This window comes from Ixodes scapularis, unplaced genomic scaffold, assembly GCF_016920785.2.
Source record: "Ixodes scapularis isolate PalLabHiFi unplaced genomic scaffold, ASM1692078v2 PGA_scaffold11__112_contigs__length_91849675, whole genome shotgun sequence".
NCBI lineage: Eukaryota > Metazoa > Arthropoda > Arachnida > Ixodida > Ixodidae > Ixodes > Ixodes scapularis.
The window spans coordinates 28,023,355-28,045,697 of NW_024609837.1; the positions used below are offsets into that span (position 1 = coordinate 28,023,355).

General features: G+C 44.7%; 1 protein-coding gene across 1 annotated transcript in view; it reads right to left on the reverse strand.

Moving 5' to 3' along the window:
• The window catches only part of LOC8034317 (lachesin), a 116,879-nt gene extending 96,425 nt beyond the window's left edge, over positions 1-20,454 (reverse strand). The window contains exons 1-2 of the mRNA XM_040205659.3: positions 20,449-20,454; positions 20,148-20,315 (exon numbers count right to left, since the gene is read on the reverse strand). Coding sequence (XP_040061593.3) covers positions 20,148-20,315; positions 20,449-20,454 — 174 coding nt within the window. The remainder of the gene's footprint in view (positions 1-20,147; positions 20,316-20,448) is intronic.
• Positions 20,455-22,343: the final 1,889 nt, after the last annotated feature.

Below are 22,343 nucleotides of genomic sequence, written 5' to 3' on the forward strand. Positions count from 1 at the left end.
GCCTTTTCCTCCGTTTGTTCTTGGGTGGGTTGAATGGATTGCTTTTTTTCGATGGAACGGCGTCACTGGCGTCCTTGGTTGCAATTAGTGATTCTTACAAGGGTCGACGTAGTTCCACATTAGAAACTTGGCTTGTGGTCCCTACGAAATTTATAATTGCGCCTGGAGTCGGCATCTAAAGGGTTTTGTTATTGAGGTGGAACGAGCGAATGGTCGATTTTTAATCGTCAGGTTTTTTTTATAGCGTCACACCCGTAGGGTCCAGGGATTAAAAGTAACTGTCAAGGTAGCCAAAGCAGGCAGAATTGTGTAAAACTGCAAGCTTACAAAAAGAGCTGAAAAAATCGGTGCGGTTGTTCCGATCGTCGTCGTCGACCTTCCTAAATTGAATCCGTGATAGTCGATATAAAACGTCAATTGAATAATGCGGAATGATGGCTCACGGCTCTAAGAGGGAAAGTTAATTAGAGCCAGCCAGCCAAAAGCCATATTGAGAACTGCTGAAATTGTGATGCCAACGTTACACGATTTCCCTACTTTCAGAAATCACACTCCAGCCTGCTTGACTTCGCTACTGGGGGGAGACAGAAAATGCTAGCGCAAAACGCACATGCAACAAAAAACTAACCCGCACACCTTTACTACAGCTTTTTTTTTCGTGAATTTTTTTGGGGTTGCATTGTCAAGGCTAGATTAGATTCCAGAGTTCTGAAGAATCGCACGGCTGCGCGAATACGTGTCTTCGTCTTGCGTCTCATTCGCGCTAGCGCTCTCTCTCTCTTTCTTTTTAAAGTGGCTTCGACAGCGCCACAGACACCACTCTAGTATTACCAACGTACGACAGAAAGTTTACAGTTTCCCATCGTTAAGCACGACTGCGTCAGCTACAGTGCGTCGCAGTTTAAAGAGCACGAAGCTATGAAATCAGGTTTCAAAAAACAGATGACAAAATTCACCGATATCGTTCCCCGTTTTTAAACTGGAAGCTGAGCACGCGCTTTGTTACTGCAACTCCGCCATTTTGTTTATCTTATAATCTCCTCCTCTTGTTGGAAGGACTAGGAGAAAGGCTGGCTGCATTTAATTCATGTCTAGTGTTAGAACGCGTTCGAACGTTAACGCCGGCGTCCGTAGTTCGAACGCAAAACACAGCGGGAGAAGCACACGACGCTCTCGTTCGCACTGATCTAGGAGAGACATTGGCTAGAGGCAAAGACAGCTTGCTTTGCAACAACCCCCTAATCTATCCAATCAGAGCACGGCACTCTGATGACCATACCGAACAATCACGTTCCCTCCTCTCCCTCAGCTTCTCACCGTTCTTTTTTTTTTCTGTTTCTTTAAAAATACTTGTTGTTATGTTGTTGTTCTTGTTGTTTTTGGTGTTGTTGATGTTGTTTTCTATGCGCTTCCGTCGATACTTTCATCGCTTTTTCGCGCAAGGTCGGCCTTTCCGCAGACCTCCAATATTTACTCCTTTTTTTTTTTTTTTTTTCGGCATCAGAATCTTTTTTTTCTCCACAGTCTGCTTCGCTTTTTGGACTCTCAAGCCGGTTTAGTAAATTCCCCACAAAACCCATACCAAAATGTTTATAAGGTTGCCAACCGCGGTCATAACCCCCGCTTTATTGGGCGAACGGGGCTCACACAAACGCGTTTTCAAGCAAGCCACCTCGGCCTCTCGAGGTTCTGAGGTTATTACAATCGTTTCTAGTTGTCTCATTCTTCGCGGAGAAACCTTTATAGATGTATAAATAAGTAAGCGTTAGACGGACAAAAAGAAGAAAAAAGAAATGCGGCAACACTCAGAGGAGAGAAGGAATGAAGGAAGGGGAGAGTGGGGACATTTTGTTGCCAGAGAGCAGATGATGAATCGAGGCTCCGCGGGCGCCCCGGGTTTTTGCGACGGTTTTTTGGCCTCCCTCCTTCCAAGATAACAAGCTTAGAACCCGGGGCCCCCTGGTATTGAAATCGAGTTTCGCGGTTATTCCGAAATTAAGTATTAAATTGCGAGTTTGCGAACGCGGCCCTTATTTTTCTTTCAGAAGATGCATTTTTCTTCGGTATTTATTTATAACGAATCTTGTTTGCTTGTTGTTTTTTTTTTTTCTGCGATTTACTGTTTGTTCTTTTATTTCGTTGAGCAGCAAAAGAAGTGGGTTAATCACTGAACCCTCGCTGGCACGTTGCCAGTTGAGGTTGATCTTAAACACCCTCTTTGGAAGCTTCGTTTTTTTAATGTAAAATGTAGGCTTACGTTTTGTCCCTTGTACTTGTTTAGTTACAAGCTTCTAATGTTTTGTTTAACTTTTTTAAAGAAAAATTACCCAATTAAAAAGGAATGAGGAGAATATGCGAGGAAGACATTCAATGTCAGTAGTATTTAAGTAAAAAAATGAAAGCCGCTTACAACTCCCTGTAACGCCGAATTGGAGCGCAGCTCTTGAGGAGGAGGAGGGAAGGGCACTGGGGGGGGGGGGGGTTAAACTAACCAGGGGGGGGGGTCACGTGACCTTGGGCTCACGTGACCTTGGGGGTCACGTGACCCCCAATGCCGATGATGTCATCACTGACGTCACTGATGACGTCATCAGTGACGATGACGATGCGGGTACCGATGACGTCATTAGTGACGTCACCGATGACTTCACCAGTGACGATGACGATGCGATTGTCGGTGACGTCATCAGTGACGTCCCTGATGACGTCATCAGTGATGATGCTGTTGCCGGTGACGACATCAGTGACGTCACTGATGACGTCATCAGTGATGATGACGATGACGATGCGGATGCCGGTGACGTCATCAGTGATGATGACGATGTGGATGCCGGTGACGTCATCAGTGATGATGACGATGACGATGTGGATGCCGGTGACGTCATCAGTGATGATGACGATGACGATGTGGATGCCGATGACGTCATCAGTGATGATGACGATGACGATGTGGATGCCGGTGACGTCATCAGTGACGATGACGTCATCGGGAGGTCACGCGACATCGGCGGGGGTCACGTGACCTCGGGGGGTCACGTGACCTCGAGGAGGGGGTCACGTGACCTCAGGGGAGTCACGTGACTTCGGGGGGTCACGTGACCCCCACGAGGTCACGTGACCCCGGTGGGGGGCTCGCGCGGTGCATTATGGGACATTTCCCATGATGCACCGCGCGGTTACGCCGACGGCGACGGCGACGCCGACGCCGCTCAAGCCGGAAACGGGCCCCTAAGAGCTGCGCTCTAAAAAAACACACAGCGACCATTAATGTTATTTGATGGAGTTTTGTGTATCGTCTTTTAGCCAAGGTGAACCTGCACTTACCTTTCATCGTTATCTTCTTTTCCTTCTTTTTTTTTTAGTTTATAGGGAATCATTTGCCGTTTGAGAAATGTCCATACGTCAAAGCAGTGGGAAAGTTATTCCCAAACATTTTCGAAAATAGCTCTGCACATGACGGGGAGCACAAAATACGCTTCGCTTAATAACAAAGTGCATAATGTGAGAGCGAAACTCTAAAACGTAGCGAACGTAGTACCCCGCCTCAATAGTTACTTATGACTGTCAAGGTAAGTTGGCTTTTTCTTCACTCGCCGAAATTCACCGTGGGTTGCAATAATCGGCTCTCCCAGTGCTGCGTTGGAAAGTATACAGGCGGGCATTTTCGAGAGCCCGTACGAGACAAGAGTCACCGACAGGGTAAACAACTCATGGCGGTTGATGCTTCGTGATTCTTGGCCGAACTCCGTAATTTTTATCGACGTCGCGTCGATAATGATATGCACGCGACGTCCTGTGCTTCTGAAACCGTCGTAGACTACCCAAGATGCCGTGCCCTACGTCTTCCCGTTGGTCAAAACGCCGCGATACACTGTATCGGTACGCAGAAGCAAGTAACTTCGGAGAGAGCGTCATTACACGCCACGTAAGCGAAAATCTAACTGATTCTACAAAGGTGTTATTCAAGGAAAACTCCTCAAAACGCAAACGCGTTTCATTTTTTTTTTTAACACGCATTTGATATTATTTTTTTTTACCAACAAACGGCAGTGGCATCCAAACTTTCGTAACTTTCAACATTCAATCGTAAACTCCGCACCTCACAACTGTGTTTATATATATATATTTTACTGACGTGTACGCGGAGAACTTAGTCACGTGGTACTAAGCCGACGTTTCATTGGCTTACGCGACACGTAGCTTTGTCTCTACTGTCAACTTAGTTCGAAAAAGGGGGGGGGGGGGGGGGGGGGCGGGGGGGAATAATGGGATAACATTGGGTCCCAAATAGCTCGCACGCTCGTTCAGGCACCAGTCGCCGAGCGAACGGACGGGCCCCGAAGGTCATAACCGCTCCCGTGGCTCTAAAGTCCTCCTGTTTCAGCGCGGGAGAAAAAAGTCCCGTGGGCGTCATATTGTCGGCACGAAGATGACGCGAATCCAAGGCAGCTCGAATTGGAGGAGCGCCAGGCACGCTGGAACGCCTAGTCAAATGCAAAGCAGTCGAGGGGTTGGTTAGGAACTTACGACGGGCGAGAAGGACAATGGCGGGATGAATCGCAATAACCGGGGAAATATAAAAAAAAAATCACAAACAAAGTAAGTGCTATAAAGCTTTACAGCACCCTCACATGCTGAGTCTTGCCTGTCTGAGTTTCCGGGTAGCGCTCCTGGTTGATGGCTGCTCGGCGTAACTATGTTGAACACGAAATGGTAGGAACTTTGCTGTTGAGTACCCGTCGATAGATTGAGCGCGTACCTTCATCGAACAAATACTTTACCAGTCTGTTTGATGAGGTGCCTTATTGTTTCTCTTGTTGAAACATTTCTGATAATATTTTATGGAAATTATGCTTTATATTTATTCGACCTATACTGCCTGCAGCCAATAATTGGCCGTTTTCAATGATGCTGCAACCCAGTAACCGTCACAAACGTTTTACTTTCTTACACGGCCGTCGCAGCTATCACAACGTTCTTCACAGGTTTTCGTTTTCTAGCGAGTGTAAAAACCCGCGCAGCTACAAATATGATTAATAAAGCTGTGTAACCTCAGAAAAGACTCGCTTCTTCAGTTTTGCACCCACTAAATTAATACTAAAGAAGTGTAAGTTTGCTGGTGATACAGCGCTTGCGAGTCAAGTGCAGCGTGTTAGATGCTACAATTTGATCATATTAGCATGTGAATAACTAAGCTTTTGAAATTCACGAGCGAAAGTCATTAATATGATGGTTTCGGCAGGGGCCAAATCTTAGTTCTCTGCTAAAGCCATTCCGATCAAATGCGCTGACGCCCAGGAACCATTTAAAATAAGCTTAAATCAAAACTTTAATACCAGCCAAAAAAAAAAAAAAAATATTGAGAGCGCAGATATATAAAACGCTTTTTATATTGAAGTTATTTCATATAATGTTTTTTTTTTTTTATATTGGTTGTGTATGATAGACATCTGTAGTTTGTTTTTATATAATAATTCTTCTTTTAGAAAGTCAACCCTCATAAAAAAAAACGACCTGAATGCAATTGCATGTTTCTTTATAAAATATAAAAGCCCGCATGTTTAGTAAGACATACGCATTCTAATAATCTAGACGGTTGAAGACAACCCTGAGACTGGGAAATACAAGGAGGACAAACAGGGTTGGTCTTAAATCATGAACGTAAACCAGCTCGCCTGCGCCCTATCACTCATCTCACTAATAATCTAGAATGGCTACACTCCCGCAAAGCGCTTGACAAAGCTAATCGCTGGCTTTGCAGAAGAGTAGTCGGTCCAGATTTTTTAGAACGTAAGCTTGACTAAAAGTCCCAATAAACGAACAAAAAAACAAAAAACACCCTACGCGAGTATTATATATGACGTCGTATTATCAACAATCACAAAAACACGATCCAGTAAACAACCGGCTCGTTCAAAGCCTAATTTACTTATTACCATTTTCACCGTCTGACGTCCACAAAAAACTGCATTCGAGCCCCGGAAAAAAAAAAAAAAATCGGACGTTATACCTCTCTAAGGACGTGGCGAGGAACGCACAAAAAGAGGCACCATTTTCATCGTCAGCAGTCGTCATCCGACTATCGGCAAATTTCTTTTGTGTGTGCAAGCCTCACAACAATGGGAGTAAACAGAAAGAAAAAAAAAATAAAGAAAGAAACGATGATTTCTTCTCCACCCACGCTATACCACCTAGAATTCAAACCCTCCCCCCTCCCCTCCCTTCCCCCCAAAACGTCGTCACCATTGGATCCAATCGGCGTCGACTATCTTGCGTCAGCATCGCGGCGTCTTCCAGCGTCCCAAAACGAACGCGACGCTTAAACGCGGCGACTGCCACGCATCGAAAAATACAGCACCTCCACGCGCGCGCCTGCACGCTCTTTTTTTTTTCCGCGATACGAAAAACACGGGTTTCCCGTGAAGTTAAGAGACTTAAACGGAAGAATCCAAAAGTGACTGAATAAAAACGATGGGTGGGTGGGGGGGTTGCGAGGGAGACGATGAGCGAAGGTAAAATGCATGCGCTTGTTTGAACAGAGGCCTCGCGTCGTTTCGGAGCTCATTTGGTAGTCAAATTAGCGCGATCTGCTTGCTCGATCGAGTGGGCCACTGCGCTCTCTCTCCCTCCCCCTCCCCTCGAGAGAAACGAGGGGCCTTGTCATCGTAGATGATATGCGTCGGAGGCGCCCGCTCTTCGCGCCAAATCGGCGACGCCGCCGTATTCCTAGCTGGAAGTTTGCCGATCCGTCAGCAGTACGTCGAATCCGCTAAGTAATTCAGTCGCCTAAAAGCGATCCGCCGTTAATACTCTAACCGCGACATTGCAGGGTAAAAGCCTCCAGTGTTGTTGTTTTTTCCCTTAACATTTTATGTCTGTGTTTCTACCTCGATGACAGCTTCATGGGTACCTAATGAGTGAAGTTTTTGATTACCTCCAAATTAGATTCAAATATTGTGTCTGTGAGTCAAAACTCTAGCGTCAAAACGACGCCTCGTCGGGCTCTGAAGAGAGCGCTTGGTGGTCTTCGTCACTCGATGCTCTTGAGGGTCGACAGGACGTCGACGAACAAATATTGAAACATAGTTTCTTTTCCGTCATAAGAATTTGAGGATACCTCGAAACAATGCCACTTTTATGCGACTTCACAAGCCCTCGTCTAGCTGCATAAACGTCGATGGTAGCGGAGTGATTAATTTGATTAGTTAAAGCCCTACTCGGTCGATTAGGAGGCTTTTGAGTTGGTGGCTGTGCTAGTCTTTGAAGAAGACAAATGTAAGGGCAAAAATGTAAAGTCATGAGCCATTCCCCTCTGTAAAGGTGGATGACAAGCGAAGCTGTTTAGCACACGACACAGCAGTGACAAAGGATTTAGAATTTATGCTCTAATTAAAGTTGTCCAACTTAGCAGCATGGTACCTGCGTCTTTTTGATGCGTTCTCCGCCTCGCGAAGTTGTCGTCTTGTCGGGTTTGCCGCATGCGCGTGGCGTTTTGTGCACGATCTTCATCGGTGGCGTCTGCCGCCCGCCTCCGCCGCTGACATTCTCGGTGCCGTTCCCGCCGTTGCTCTTCATAGGCGCGTTGCTCTTCGGGAGCCCGGACCATACACGGCCTCCCCATTAGGATGAGAGAAGTGATATAGACCTATTGTTAAATTACCGGAACCCTACCCATCAACAGATTCGTCGTAAAGTTAATAGAGGTTAATCGATTCAATCTAATTGTTCGCGTTGGAAATCGGCAAGCTATTCGTAGAGTTTATGTGAGAGATTTAGTTGAATTGTCTTTCTAACCTGGAGCTCAGAGGAAATGGGATGAGATTTGAGTTTTTAACTCTGCTCACTCTACTGAAGCCTACCAAAGGGAAACACGGCGCAAGCATAATGACACCGGTTGCGGCTGAGGCAGATGCTTCATTTTTGCCGCCTGATCTCAATAGTAATCAAACATTGTTATTTTAAAGCTTTCTTTCGAAAGGCTGCCAACGTAGTTGCGGTAATTGTATAAAAGTAAATTTGTGTGTGCATATTTATGCAGCCTGAACGTAGTCTGCCTCCAAGGGCCCTGCAGTGTAGCGCGCGCTGTTCCTAGGATAGCAAGATGAGAACATGGTGAAATCGTTGGGCTCGGTCTTAAACAGAATCATCTTCTCCGTAGATGTTCAAGAATGGACCCTCCTTCAATTATTCCGAGAACAGGGAACCGCCAAGGTACAACAGTTTCCGGAGCATGGTAGCCATGTCCAGTGAGTGTAAGACCCCATGGCACCGCTCAAATTACCATCGCCAGCACACGAACGACTTTTGATCACGTGGCCGTTTTCTCTGACAGCAGGTCGAGGATGTGAACTCTGCTCGTAAATGTAAAATCTTCTGGAAACGCGAGCGTTCGAAGAGGAATGCAAAGGTTAAAAAAGATCCTTTACCAGAAGTGAAAAACTGAATTTTACCACCGGTTCATACGCCGTTTATTGTACAAGCCGTATTTGTTAACAACTAGGCTCCTGCGACAAATTATATAAAGAATAAGTGTTGTGGAAAAATATTGGGGTGAAAGAAGTAAATTTAAAATCGACTTGAAAAATAAATGTTTAAAAAAAGACATTTTAAATCATTTCTGATATAAGATTCATAAAATTAGAACACAATTGGAAGAGAGAATTTTAACTCAAGAAAAGTTTAAAAAAGCAAGAAAGAAAGAAGTAAGCTGTAGGTGTTTAGACAGCCTTTGTCTGTCTGAATAATATTTACACGCTGACCAATAAATATTTAGCCAGTGCAGTACTATTGCTAATCTAGACACTTCAACGTGAAGCACGCAGTAGTGATAAACTACCGCATGCCGGTACAATGGTCATTCATATTGTAGAGGGTGATTTCATCTAAAATCATGCAAGAGAAAATAATGGGCCCTAAACAAACTCAAGAAAAGAGTGCGTTGGTAGAAAATGTGTGACTTGAACAAAACTGCAAATTTAAAGGAGCTGGTGTACGCTAGACCACTCGGTGGCCGAGTGGTCTAGTGCACACCAGCTCGGAGCACGTGGAGCGAAAGCTCACGCTGCAGAACCCAGGGATCCTGGGTTCAATCCCCACCCCTGCCCGTTTCGATATGGCTGAGCATCGTACCGGCGTGCTGTCGTGTATCACTACTGCGTGTTGCACATAAAAAGACCCCAGGCTAGCGGTTGTACTGCACTGGCTAAATTGCTCATCTACAGCTGGGAGACTCGTCGCCCGCTGAGGCAGACCAAGTTCTAGGCTTATAAACATACACACAACCCAATTTTTTTATTGGAAGACCCGAGGTTGGAACAGAGGTTCCTTGCGTATCGCAGTGCGAGCTTCTATCCCGCGTGTTTCAAGCAACAGTGCGCTAACTGCAGAGAAACAAGAATTCTCTAGGCTCCAGAGATAAAGGAGATTCGCTGTTGCCCAAAATAATTACTACAATAACAGCGCTGCACTACAGATTGTGTGTAAGGGTACATTCGTAGTGCGCATACAGTGGTGTCTTTTACCTAAATTAAGTAAATTAGTACTTTGAGCGGCTCATCCAAGCTAACAGGGCGCCATTATTCCACTAAGGTGCTTAATTGGGCGAGTTGGTAACGATTGAACATGGTTAAACTTGCGCAAAAATAGAAAGATATTTGTCCCTTTTTAATTGTGCGCAATTTTAACAATGTTCTGCCATTAGTCCCTGTCTCACTCTTAAAATACCACTCGTTGAACCCTCCCGTCTGAACTGATGAAATCATGAGCACACAGCCCTGTGAGACCGAGGGGCGATATCCGCTCCGTCTTCTCGGAACAAAACCTGCGTAGACTCATTAGATTATTGACATTGCTGGCGCTGAACCGTAAGCTTTCTTAGTATGGGCCATCTGCTCTTGTGGGGAGCCGCGGCGCACGTAAAATTGAATAAAAACAAATACTAAAACTAAAGCAAACGCCGCAGCGAAAGCAGCCCTTCGAAGTGTTTCAACAGAGCCTGATTGCCGAAGCCAGACCCCACGGCAGCTCTGTTCAAACCAGACGCCCTAAATGTATATCTCGTTGCGCTCAGAGCTATACTTTCAAATATAAACGAGAAAGAAAGTGAGTAACAAAAAATTAAGATATATTTAAATTAGAACCGTATAATACCAAATTGCACGAAAATAAATATTTAGGATATTTAGTGCTTTCATTTTTTTTATTTTTGAGGTAGTCCAGGTGTAGCAAAAAGCTTAATCTGCACCATGTTTTCTACAAGACATGGGTCAGTGAACCTAAAGCTTTTTCTTGTTACCTTGCTCACAGCACTAAACTGCCAGATTGATTTTTTTTTCTTTAGCACACAGCACTTGAAGTCTTCCTTACCATCCTAATTTCAGCTCCTTGCGTTCCACAACACGTCAGTCGCAACCAGAGAGCTGTTTATCTCCCACATGACCGGTCAACGTCGCAATGTTTGTCTTTGGTCCAGACCAGCAAAGGAATCCTTTCGAACCGACGGCGGGTTTTACACACTTCATTTTTGCCCAAAATTCGAAGCTAGCTATGAAAAAAGTATCAGATGACGTAAGGACCTTCGTGTAATACCCGATAGCCAAGACTTTTTAGGAATTAAATGTAAATTTTAAAAAAAAATTGGTTTTTATAGATCATTTGCTAAATTGATCGAAGATCTGGCAACACTGTGCCCTGCCACCTTTGTTGCGTCGAGATTCCTCTGCTGTTCATCAATTCGTAGCGTTGTCGGTAGCAGTCGAGGCCTACTGCTCGCCGCCGTCAATCGTCCCCCACACCTTCGAGCTAAGGGTGAGAATTGTTTTACGCTCTTCTGGCACATGTGCGTGCTAACCGCCCCGGCGGTCGCTGGTTTCTCGCTGCAACAAACATGGCGGACGCACACATCAACTCGAAATTTGTTTTTGAGTGTCGGAAAGGGCACGGGCGGGGGTGCCTGGTTTTCGAAAGCTCTTTTTCTGCGCAAGTGCTTGTGCGAGCGAAGGGTTTTTCTTAACAACGCTTTCGCGCCCAGGCCTTTGCCAGCGCCGAAGCCAACTGGTGAGATGGCTCATGTTTTTCGGCGTATTCAGTACGAAGTATTGGAAGTAAACATGGTGTTGAATAAGGCTCGCTAAAATCTTTTTGCATGGGGCATTCACTACAGTGGAGCCACAGCTAGCACGAAAGAGGATGAGATTGTACGCCATGTTGTAGAATTTTTGGGGGGTCCCTGAGCCTTGAGGGCTCCTGTGTAGGTAAAGTTGAACTAAGAAAAGTGCCAAAGAGTACGCGACATAGAAAGTGCAAGCGAAAGAGACTTAAATGCAAAGGTAGAGCAGATCTAGCATACATAAACACACAGGAAGGTAGGAACAGGTTAAAATGAGAGGAGAAATAAAAGCAACTAAGACAGGAGGATTTAATGATATATGGGCTAGTTGAAACGCATCTTAGAGACCCGGAGCAACTTCCTTGCCATCCTGATTATGTGTGGGAACAATGCAATAGAACGGAAAGCGGCGGGAAAGGAGGCGGAATCGAAGCGTCTTTTTAGAAAAAGATGCAAATGGGCATAAAATCAGTGAATTCACGGAACATTTATGACTAATAAGGGCTTTAGCAGAGGAACAGGCTATCCTTAGAGTTGCGTACCTCTGGACAGGAGTAAATGCTAAAGAGGAGAACAGTATTTTGGTAGAATGCATTTCAAAAGACATTATTGAATTAGGAGAACATCACGAAGCTCTAGGGGCACGAATGCCCGTTTAGGGCATTCATGGGCATGACCCCTATTCTAGGGGGCATGAATGCCCATTTAGAGGACCTGGATGGGTACACCAATTCAACAGGAAACATGCTTTTGGAGATGTGTGAAAGACATGACTTATGTTTATGCAATACCGGTGAGAAGTGCGACAGCCTAATAAAATGGGAAATGGATAGTTAGTATTCTATGATAAATTACAAACTGATGGTAAGTAGAATGTATACCAGGCTACAGACAGTGAAAATAGATGAAGAGGGTTCAACAAGCCTCGGTAATTATGTAACATGAATTAAGCTTAGTTTTACTAGGGAAGAAAACGCAGGGACAGATCAAGACAAACAACCAGACCAAGCAATTTATACAAATAATCAGTTGTATATAGTCCTTAAATAAATAGAGAAGATAATTCCTGGGGATACTCAAACTAATTGGAGTTTCACCAAACTATCTAAGCTATTCAAACAAAAGCCGTTTAAAGTGTGCAATAAAAAAGGTGAAAAACGAAAACGGAAACTTAAGAACTGGTGGAATGATGACGTAAAAATGCAATAGAGAAACGCCAAGAAGCTTTCAGAAAGAACAGATATTCTAAGTGAAATAGAGAACCGAAATGTGAGGTAAACAAAAAGTGGGATAGATTCAATAAAAATAGAAACACTCTAGGGAGGCATCTTGCTTGGTTAATAAAAAGATTCAAAGGGAAGGGTTGCAATGGGGGCTGTCTAAAGAAAATAGAAAAGATAGAAAGGGAGCCAGGACGTTTTGGAACCACTTGAATGCACTAAGTCATAAAACAAAGTCAGAGCGAAAGTATATTGTCATGCCTGAGGTTAATCAACCTGGAAGGAATGAGGCAATAGCATGTATAGAGACAGTAATGACAGATAAGTTTAAGCAGCAAGGATACATAGGTAACGCCGCCTCAGCAGCGGAGCATAGTTCAAGTAGTGACGTTGAGGCTATCGTAAAAAATAATGAGAAGGGGCAGAACGGAGAGTTCCAACGAGTACATCAGCAGGTGCAGATGGTGTGCAAATAAAGTTGATAAAACAGTTAGGACTCAAATCTAAGGATGCATTAAGGAAAGCAGTAAGTAGCATTATCATAAAGAGAGCTTCCTCATAACTATGTAGGCTATTTAGAATGAGTTTAATACATAAGGAAAGGTGAACAAAGCTGACATAAGTAACTATCGTCCCATAACAGTAACATGATTAGCCTACAGGGTGGCAATGCAGATTATCAAGGACAGAATGCGGGCATTGGTACAAAATGAGCATGTGCTCGGAGAGCTACAAAATGGGTTCGGAAAAGAATAAAAGGTTGGAGGACAATTTATTTTTGTTAACAGAGCGTATCGAGGTAGCAGAAAAGGAAGGTAGACCACTCTGGTTAGCATTCTGAGATATCAAGGGGCTTGTGACGTCATTCAAGGCAATTTGTGGAACATAATGAGGGGCTTAGACGGTGGAATATTGAAAATTTTGAAGGATGTTTTCAGAAATCACATGGTACTAAAACATAGGAAGGAAAGAGAACAAAACCAATAGAGATAAAACAAGGTCTTAGACAGCGATCTCCTTTGTCGCCATTGTTGTTCATGTTGTATCTCCAAGGATTATAAAAAAAAATTTGGAAAAAACATTCTTGGGTTTGACCTTTCGTACGACAAGTAAAATCAAAACATCAAACAGTCATTACCAAGTATGATGTATGCTATATATTATAGTGCGAACGGTCGATAGCAGCATAGAGCTTCAGTCTTTAATCAATAGATGTGGCGCGGAGGGCTTAGAATCAGTAGTGACAAATCCGCGGTCATGGTGTTCAATGATGACGGAATCGTAGAGCTGAATATACAATGATTAGAGGTTCCGCGAGTCGATAAGTACAAGTATCGAAGAGAATAGATTAACAGGGTATAGAATACTCAATGAACATGCAGAATGTGTAACTAGTAAAAGCAACAAAACTGTAGCTGTAATAAAAAATAAATCACTGTGGAACTATAACAGGTATGAGGGCGTGAGAGATATCTGGAAAGGAGTTATGGTCCCGAGCCTGACTTTTGGAAATGTAGTTTTGTGCATACAACTGGACGTCCAGACAAGGTTAGAAATAAAACAACTTGGAGTAGGTAGGTTGTCTCTGAGAGCACGAGGTAAAACACCGAACCAAGTTGTACATGGCGATATGGGGAAATCCTGATTCCAGGGCAGGGAAGCTGTAGCAGTAAGATCAAATTTGCGGATTGGCTAAAAGAAATAGAGGCACAACGATGGGCACGAAGAGTTCTTTGCTATTGACACATAAGAAACGTCGATACAAAATGAAAAAGAAAATTGGACTAGAAAACTTACATATAAATATATGAGCAATGGCATGGAGGCGGATGAAAAAAATAAAGGTTAAGAAGGGAGTTAAAAAAACTGAAAATGCAGACTAAATTGGCCTTGGAAATTTACAGATCGTTTAAGGACATTACTGAGAATCCCATCTTCGACAATTCTAGGGGGACATCCTGGTTGTTCGAGGCGATTACGGGAGTGTAGTGGACTAAGACATGTACACGATTGCAAGTACGGCCTCAGGCTGCCGCCATATTGCTCCGTTGGGACGCGCTTGGGCGCGTCCATAATCCGATTCCTTGAAAACGTTTATAGAGCCGTTAGCCGTACATAAAAACGTGTATAGAGCTAGATACCAAGAACTAGGCACGGTGTGTGTGGAGTTTGTGGAGAGGTGGAGGAGACGCTTGAGCACTTGATACTCTACTGTAACAAAAATCAACCTGTAGTATCTGAGGAGCCGAGTAACGTAAGGAGCGCACTGGGATTTAGCGATAGTGAGGGCAAAATAGACATAGGGAAGGTGAAGATAACCAAGAAGAGATTATGGGACTGGTTGCATAGGTCGAGGAAAGTATGAATATTTTTGTAATCACTTCCGGGCCACCCGTAGGGCGGAACACAACAGGCTGCATAGGGGCGCCTCCATCATACGAATCGTGCGTAGTGTAAAACAAAATATCTAAATATATTACTCCATGTTAAATAAATGTTAAGAATCAAAAAAGACTAGTTAGGTGGCGCAAGTCGCCGTCCGATTCAATGGGTTCAGCCTCATCCATCCATCCATTCATCCATCTAAGGTCTATTAACCGATTACGATGAAACACACAGCCTTTGCTACACCTACTTTTTGTTAGGAAGCTCTAATTGTAAGGTGCTTTGACTGGCGGGTGTCATAGGCATGAGGATGTTAGATATAAATTACGCTCTTCGCTTTATACTACTACGAACAAAAAATAAAAAAGAATTTCACTACCTTGTTTTCTGAACACCAAAAATAGTTGTCCAGAACAGAGGCCGCAAAATAACATGGCGCCTTGGTTGCCCACTTCAGTACCACGCTCCAAAGTTCCTCCAAAAGTTGAACGGTTTACGTTTCCAACAAAAAAATACCCTTTATATGTATAGATTCTACAATGTGATTCTACTTTTTTGTGTGTGTGTGCAAAAAAAAAATTGTGTACCTATGTTTACTTACAGATGTATACAATTATACATTTTTGCAGCCTTTTCATTACCTTATGATGCGGTTATCTGCTTCGTAGGCCGCTGCAATGACTGGCATTCCGCCATCAGCAGCAAACACTGGCTTCATTTCTTCGCTAACCTCTCATTTACTTCAAATGTCTCTATTTTGCCAAGTCAGCTACAAGAGCATAACAATCTGTCGACTCTTCAAAACGAAAACGCGATCGTTGAACTTGCGGCTCTAAAACGGCCATCATATACGTCAATGACCCACTCGACGCACGCGCAACGACACTGGGAATCAAGAAAAAACAGCAACATATTAGAGCCGAGTCCCAAAAACAAGCCAAATGCAAGGAACAATCAAAAACCTCATCCGTTCGATTTACTCCGCTTTTGTCGCCAAAAACCCGGCGAAATATTCCACCCTCATCAAGGTTAGGACCTTTCTTTTTTTAAGCAGCAACCCCCCCCCCCCCCCTTTCTCTTTCCTTTTTCATCGACTTTGTCCCCACAAAAAAAAAGAAATGAACTTCATTTTAGACATCTTGCAGCCAATGTTTTACTGGCCCTTCTATCGCAGCCGCTGGTCGCGCGTTCATAAATGAGCAAAGGGGTCGCTTTCGCTTCAAGATGATTTTACCACTCCCCATCAAATGCTTTCCAATTGCGAACGGGCCCTGTTCAATTTGGGTCAGCCTGGAAAAAGCCCATCCATTTTTTTTTTTGCTTCGTCTTTGAAAGCGACACAAAAGCTCCGCGAATGGGTCCAGTCTTTGGCCTTGGCACCGAGCTTTGTGCGTGCGTGCGTGCGTGCGTGCGTGCGTGCGTGCGTGCACGCGCGTCTGGAGGTGCGTTTTTATGAGACTGGCCGCAATCGATGACACAAACTGGTTTTCTTGCTTCACTTGGTCTGCGAGCGATATGTGGCTTTGGTCTCGTTTCCGCTGGATATCCGGTCAAGATATTGATTGTTCACCGGTAGAGGGAGACGATACTTGTTGGGGTTTTTATTCTTTTATCGTTGTCATTACTATCACGATTATTTTTTAGCGTATTTGAGTCTCTCCGTCTCGGTCTCGTGGGAGCCGGCATGGGCTTTCTTTGGAGGAACTATAGACGGATTTGTAGTTTGAGGACAGCCTATAGTCTTGGAAACCGTCATAAACTTCTATGTCTGCGGTCGCCGTGGCTCCGTTATACTTTTATATATTTCTATTATTTTATTTTTACCTCCCATTGAGACACGGGTCTCCTTTACGAGCGGAAAGTTCTCTTACGATAACGATCCCTTTGGCCCAATCAATTCCTACACCGCTGACGTGAAAGAAATAGGCGCGAAAGTGGCTGAAAACGATTTGAGTTCATGGGACAAAATATACAATCCCATTTTATTTTGTGCATTTTTTTTATTTTTAATACAACTAAACTCGGCGAGTTAATTGACAAAAACAAAGCGCCTTTGTTAAGTTTTGTGCTGCAACCTGTCATCACGAAGCATCGAGTTTCAATTTGGTGTGCTCTTGGTAAAAACTAAAGAGTGTGCTAAGTTTAAGCCTAAAAGCAATCATTAAGCCCACGCATGAAAGTGCATGAAATCTTCCCTAAGCGTCGCAGGTACTTGTCTACATTGTGCAGTAAAATGGCTGCTTTGAATGGAGTTTGACTTGAATACCTAATGTTTGAAGTTAAACATGTATTCGGGATTTTAGAATATAGTTTGGTAAATTACGCGTAGCAAAAAAAAAAATATATATATATATATAATATATATATAAATATAAGATGATGCTGGACATAAAGTCGTTACACTTAAGACGTATCATAGAAGTCAAGCGAGGCATTGTTCGATGTTTGTTAAATTAGGAGTCGGCTCTAGCGAGCGCGTACAATATCAAGTGCGTAGATTCGCCACGTAGATTTCCTACAAAAGCATGTGCACGCCTCAGGTTAGTGCTCTATGCGTCTATAGTACACTTACTTTAAATTAAATAAATTAAAATATATAAAAACCATTTGCGTTTAGATTGCTCGCAATTTGCAATGTGTTCATCTAACACCATTCGATTACACTACCACAACGTTCACAATAATTTCAAAACACTTTAGGTTTTTTTTGTTTTTTTTTACATTATCTAACGTACGTACAGAGATGCACCCAAGTGCAAAGGCCGTTCATAATATAAGCGTCTGCAGTTAAAATTATCAAGTGAAATTATTTCCAAGTTTGCAATATGAGTGTCCGATACGCCAGCTGCAGCGTGCCAACGTTAGTTTGAACGCGTGACGCTTTTCGGGTGTCTCAAAAAACCCGTATTAAGCCCGAACCACATAGGGCGTATTTGCGACGTATTTGCGGGCGTTCTGGCGGGCGTAATCCCGACGTACAGCGGGCGTCGGGACGAGCGATTCCTCGGTTGGCGTAAATACGCGCGTATTCGGCGATCCGACCGAGACAGATCTCGGCGCATCGGCGTATTTCGGCGTGGCGTATCCGGAAGCGCACGGCGCGGTGCCGGCCAATCAGCTCCCGAGTTGACAGCCGGAAGTTGCTCGAGAATCGGCTTGGCTAGCTATGCGGCCGGCTGGCTGGCTTGACTCGGCCGCTGAAATGGGAGCTCGCTTGTCGCGGTCGCCGGTTTATCGGCGAACTGTACGAAATCGCTATATCTCTTTGGAACAAGCGATGAACGACTGGGACAGAAAAAAAATACCATCGATGTTGCGGGCGATGTGAAAAGAATTACAAAAGGAAGCGTTTTGAGCAGAGATCGCGGCCGTCCTCCTGCCGGGAGTTTTTGGCAACTTGACGGTTGCAACGAACATTTTTCAAACAGGTGTAAGCAAATTAGGCTTTGATTGCTTATTAACATTCAGGTGTTTCTGTCTCCTCGCGGAACGCAATAATATAGCAGCTTATCTACATGTGTCCTCCTCTCATGAAAGGCACGATTCGGGCTACACTGCACCAAACGCCGAGGAGACGTCGACGAAAAGCGTCGTGTGTGCTTTGGCGACCTTTCCCTCTTCCCTTCTGTGAAAAAAGCGCCCGTCAAATCCCGTGATTACGCCCATTAAACGCGCGTAAATTTGTCGAGACTACGTCCTATGTCTGTCGGCCTTTACTAGACCACGCAACAAAGTGCAACCCAGGTAGCGCGGTCTTTGGGGGGGAAATATGGGATTTAAACGAGATAGCTTTCAAGAGCTCGTGTTGCAGAAAAGCCGGCCTCGGTGGCGTTTGGATGGCAAAAATCCAAGGTTGGTCGATAAGATCGTGACGTCACAGCCACAAGACCACGCGCGGGGATTTCAATCCGCTCACAACGCTCACGGGAAACGTGACGTCACTCGTGAAATGAAAGTTATTAAAACGTGACATGTAATGCAAATTAAGGTTCCCCTCCTGTCTCAAATAATTTTACTTTATAAAGTAATTCATGTGGCTAAGAGAAAAGAATTGGACAATTTTAGGAGAAGTCGGAATTCGAGCTCACGACCCTTCGGCTGAGAGTCAGACACACTAACGACTAAGCAACAGAGACACTTTTTTTGTCTGTTTTTTTTTTTTGTTTTTTTTTTTAGTAAGGTTACGCAGTCACATCTTCACGGCTCGGGAACAAGCTGGGGTTTATAAGCTTAGCTATTGCGTTTCAATCTTAAGGGCGAACCTTAATGTCCGAGTCTCACTAGAGCGACATACAGAAACAACCGACAGCGACAAGCCTCAAACCAGATTCTTTAGCGATTTGATATGCTTCGTAGACTGAAGGATGCTACGCTCAAACATAACATAGCCTCCTCTATACTGAAAACGCCTGGAAGATCACCACGAGAAATGACCGCCGAATTTGAAAAGGTAGAGCGGAAAACAATGATGAGAGAAGAGCCACGTGACGGGCGCCCCGCTGCGGCGAGACGCCTAAACATACTTCTCCCGAGCGATTAAATGTCCGATCGTGCTTCTCGCGTTCCTCGCGCTACCTCTTTGTTTCTCGTCGGGTTTGAAAACCATGTTCCGGGTCCTCGCCGCTGCAAAAGCTTTGGGCTGACGACCAAGTTCCCCAAGAAATGCTCTCTGCTACCAGATCCTCACGCTCCCAATCTGCGACCGGCCACTCTATGGCTCCGTCGTCGGAGCGCCAGGTGTTACGAGTATAGAGGAGGTTATTAACACACGCATCATGCACGCGAGGGTATCGTTGGCAGGCTTGCAATCACTCGTGCCTTCTTGGCGGGCACCGAACGATCAAACGTCTGCCAAAGGTACCATCGCGAGCATGCTGCATGTGTTAGAGGCTTGTCCGTGTTGGTGGTTTTTGTTTGTCACTCTAGTGGAACGTGGGCATAAGTGCGCTCCTGTAATTTTGTCTGCGAATTTTGTGGCCTTAAAAAAAATCGAAGACGCCGAGGTAGAGTGAAACTTTACCTTTTCTTTGGCCAGTCTGGGTATCTTGGCACTAATCCGACAAGAAAGTGAACAAATTTAGGCTACAATGCTAGTAGTTTGTCTGTCATCGGGCATCTTTGGGGCATTAATTGCCATATAAGTGCAAAAGGTAGGCTTCCCTTCTAGGTATTCCGTTTCGCGCGACTAGCTTGGGCCTAAATTTCCAAACCAAGTGCCGAAAATGCACGCTCCACTACTTGTTCTTCGGTTCATATGTGCCATATTTGGCTCACGTCTGGCACTTTGGAAATTGTTTGCCGAGCAAAATCAAAACCATAAAAACCTTTAAAAAAAAAGTTAGGCCGTTGGGATCGCCAAACATAGTCCAAGTTAAGCGTTCTTTATGGCGTGCTGCCTTGGTGTTCTACACTATATTAGGAGCAGTCTGACTCACCCTGTAGTTGTTGAGGTTGTCCACCACGCAGGCCAGAGTAACCTTACGTCCGGCGGGCACGGTGATATTCTGGATGGGCTCCGCGAACTCGGGCTCCGTCTGGGAGATCTTGGACGGGTTGCTCCTCGTGCCTAAGCGTCCAAAGAAACAAAACAACAAGTAAACAACCTGGTAGCAGAAATTTAGGACTAGCTGAGAACTTACTAGCAACGTAATCGAGACAATATTACCTGACGCACTGATTCTCTGTCGCCCTCGCAATGCCAGGTACTATAAAGCCTTCAAATAAGAAGGCTTATACATTCATGTCGTATTACACCTGAGACTGCGGTGGAAGAAATCGGAAGAACTTTCAGTAGAAGGAACAGACACAAAGAACGTCTCAAAAAGATTGAGACGTTCTCTGTGTCTGTTCCTTCTACAGAAAGTTATTCCGATTTCTTCCACCGCAGTCTCAGGTGTAATACGACATGATTAGCTACCACCAGCTCGCCTGCACTCTCACCGTCTTTTCGCTTATACATTATTGTTTAAGACATTAAAACGAATTAATAAAGTATCATTATTATTAAAAGATGCCTTCAAATTTGCTGATATGAAAGTCAACATATCGGCCACTTTACCTCCAACCTCGTTTAAGTGTTTCGAGGTGCACGTGTTCTGGCGTCTGTAGGTGACAACTTGTGGTTTTGAAGAGTGCATTCATGTCTTTCTGTTGTGCTCCGTTTCCTTTTAGGCAACACCTCTTAGATACAAATAAAATCTTCCCAGATAGCAAAGTCCTTTGGACCAGATTATGGTCACTCTCTGGGAACGGAGGATCTTAAAAAGTCTTAAAGTGGCCAGACTTTGGGTATCTTGGCCCTAGTTCGCCAGATAAGTGCAAAAGTTAAGCTTCACTATCAATAGCATAGCTCACATATGGTATCTTTGGGCTTATATTGCCAAACAAAGTGTCAACATTAAGCTTCACTTCCGATTGTTCGGTTTTCATGAGGCAACTATTGGGCCTAAATCGTCAAACAATTTCCAGATTTTGACTTTACAGCTGTTTCTTCGGTTTATACGTGGCAAGCTTTGACTAATGTCTGGTACCGATCCGACGTGCGGACTGCCGGAATGACTTTAGGGGGAGAGGGTTTTCGTAGCATCGGAGAGCGTGGAAAACCCTCGCCTCCGACCGTCGTATTGCGCGGTCGGGCGTCGGATCGGACGGTTTCGTCGTACATGTGTTTCGCGCTTTAGAGCAAAACCGTATTAGGCCTAAGGTAGACCCCTAGGATTACCAAGCTGGTGTCAAGTTATACAAAAAGCACAAAGCGGGTTGGTGAAAATACAATAAAAAAAAAACTCGCCAAAGAGACCTAAGACTGCTTACGTGTAGGAATGCCAGAGCATTCCTACACGCAACGCATTCTCACAAGCAGCGCGCCGCGTCGTTCTTTTGCAAATGGCGCTCCGGCGGTGAAATCACTCCCCCACTGCGCAGGCGTGGCGAACCTGGCCTGCTTCACGACGGCTTCCGTGACAAAGCATCTGCGTTGCTGTGCTTTTCTTTGAGTTTTATTTCTGAAGCGCGTGCACTTTGACCTTGAGAGCGCCCGCCGGCTACTATGACGAGGCAGCGGCGTGGCTGTGCTTTTCTTTGTATTTATTTCTGAGGCGCCTGCTTGATGACGTAGTTTTATGACCATCCTTCGGGGACAACGGCGACAACTTTTCACCTAATGAGACAAGTGAGGCTTTCACCTTAAAAGTATGGAAGGAATCATCACTAAATGTTCCTTACTATGTCGAAAGAACTGTGTTGTCTGCTGTTGTCCCTGAGTGTCTTTACTCTTTCTTTAATTCTTGTGCCCCCGTGGTGCTAACTGGGAACGAATACCCAATGTTTTCTCGCGTCAATTTGAAAGGCCATCGCGGAGCACCCATTGGACACAAAGTGCTGCGTCAGCATTCGGCTAGAACTCCAATCGGTTCAATCAGTCAGTCGGTGCCCAATCAGTGAGAACCCGAGCACCAGCCGAACCGACCGCTGACGCCGCAGTGGTGGCAAATCCCTGCGTGTACGGCGTCCTTTCTAACTCACGCCAAGAAACTTCGCCACTTGGGCTTTCTTATCTAAAAGATGTTGCTTTTAAGGTACGACAGCAACCCACGCTTCAATTCAATGCGGCCAATCAAGCAGCACCAAAA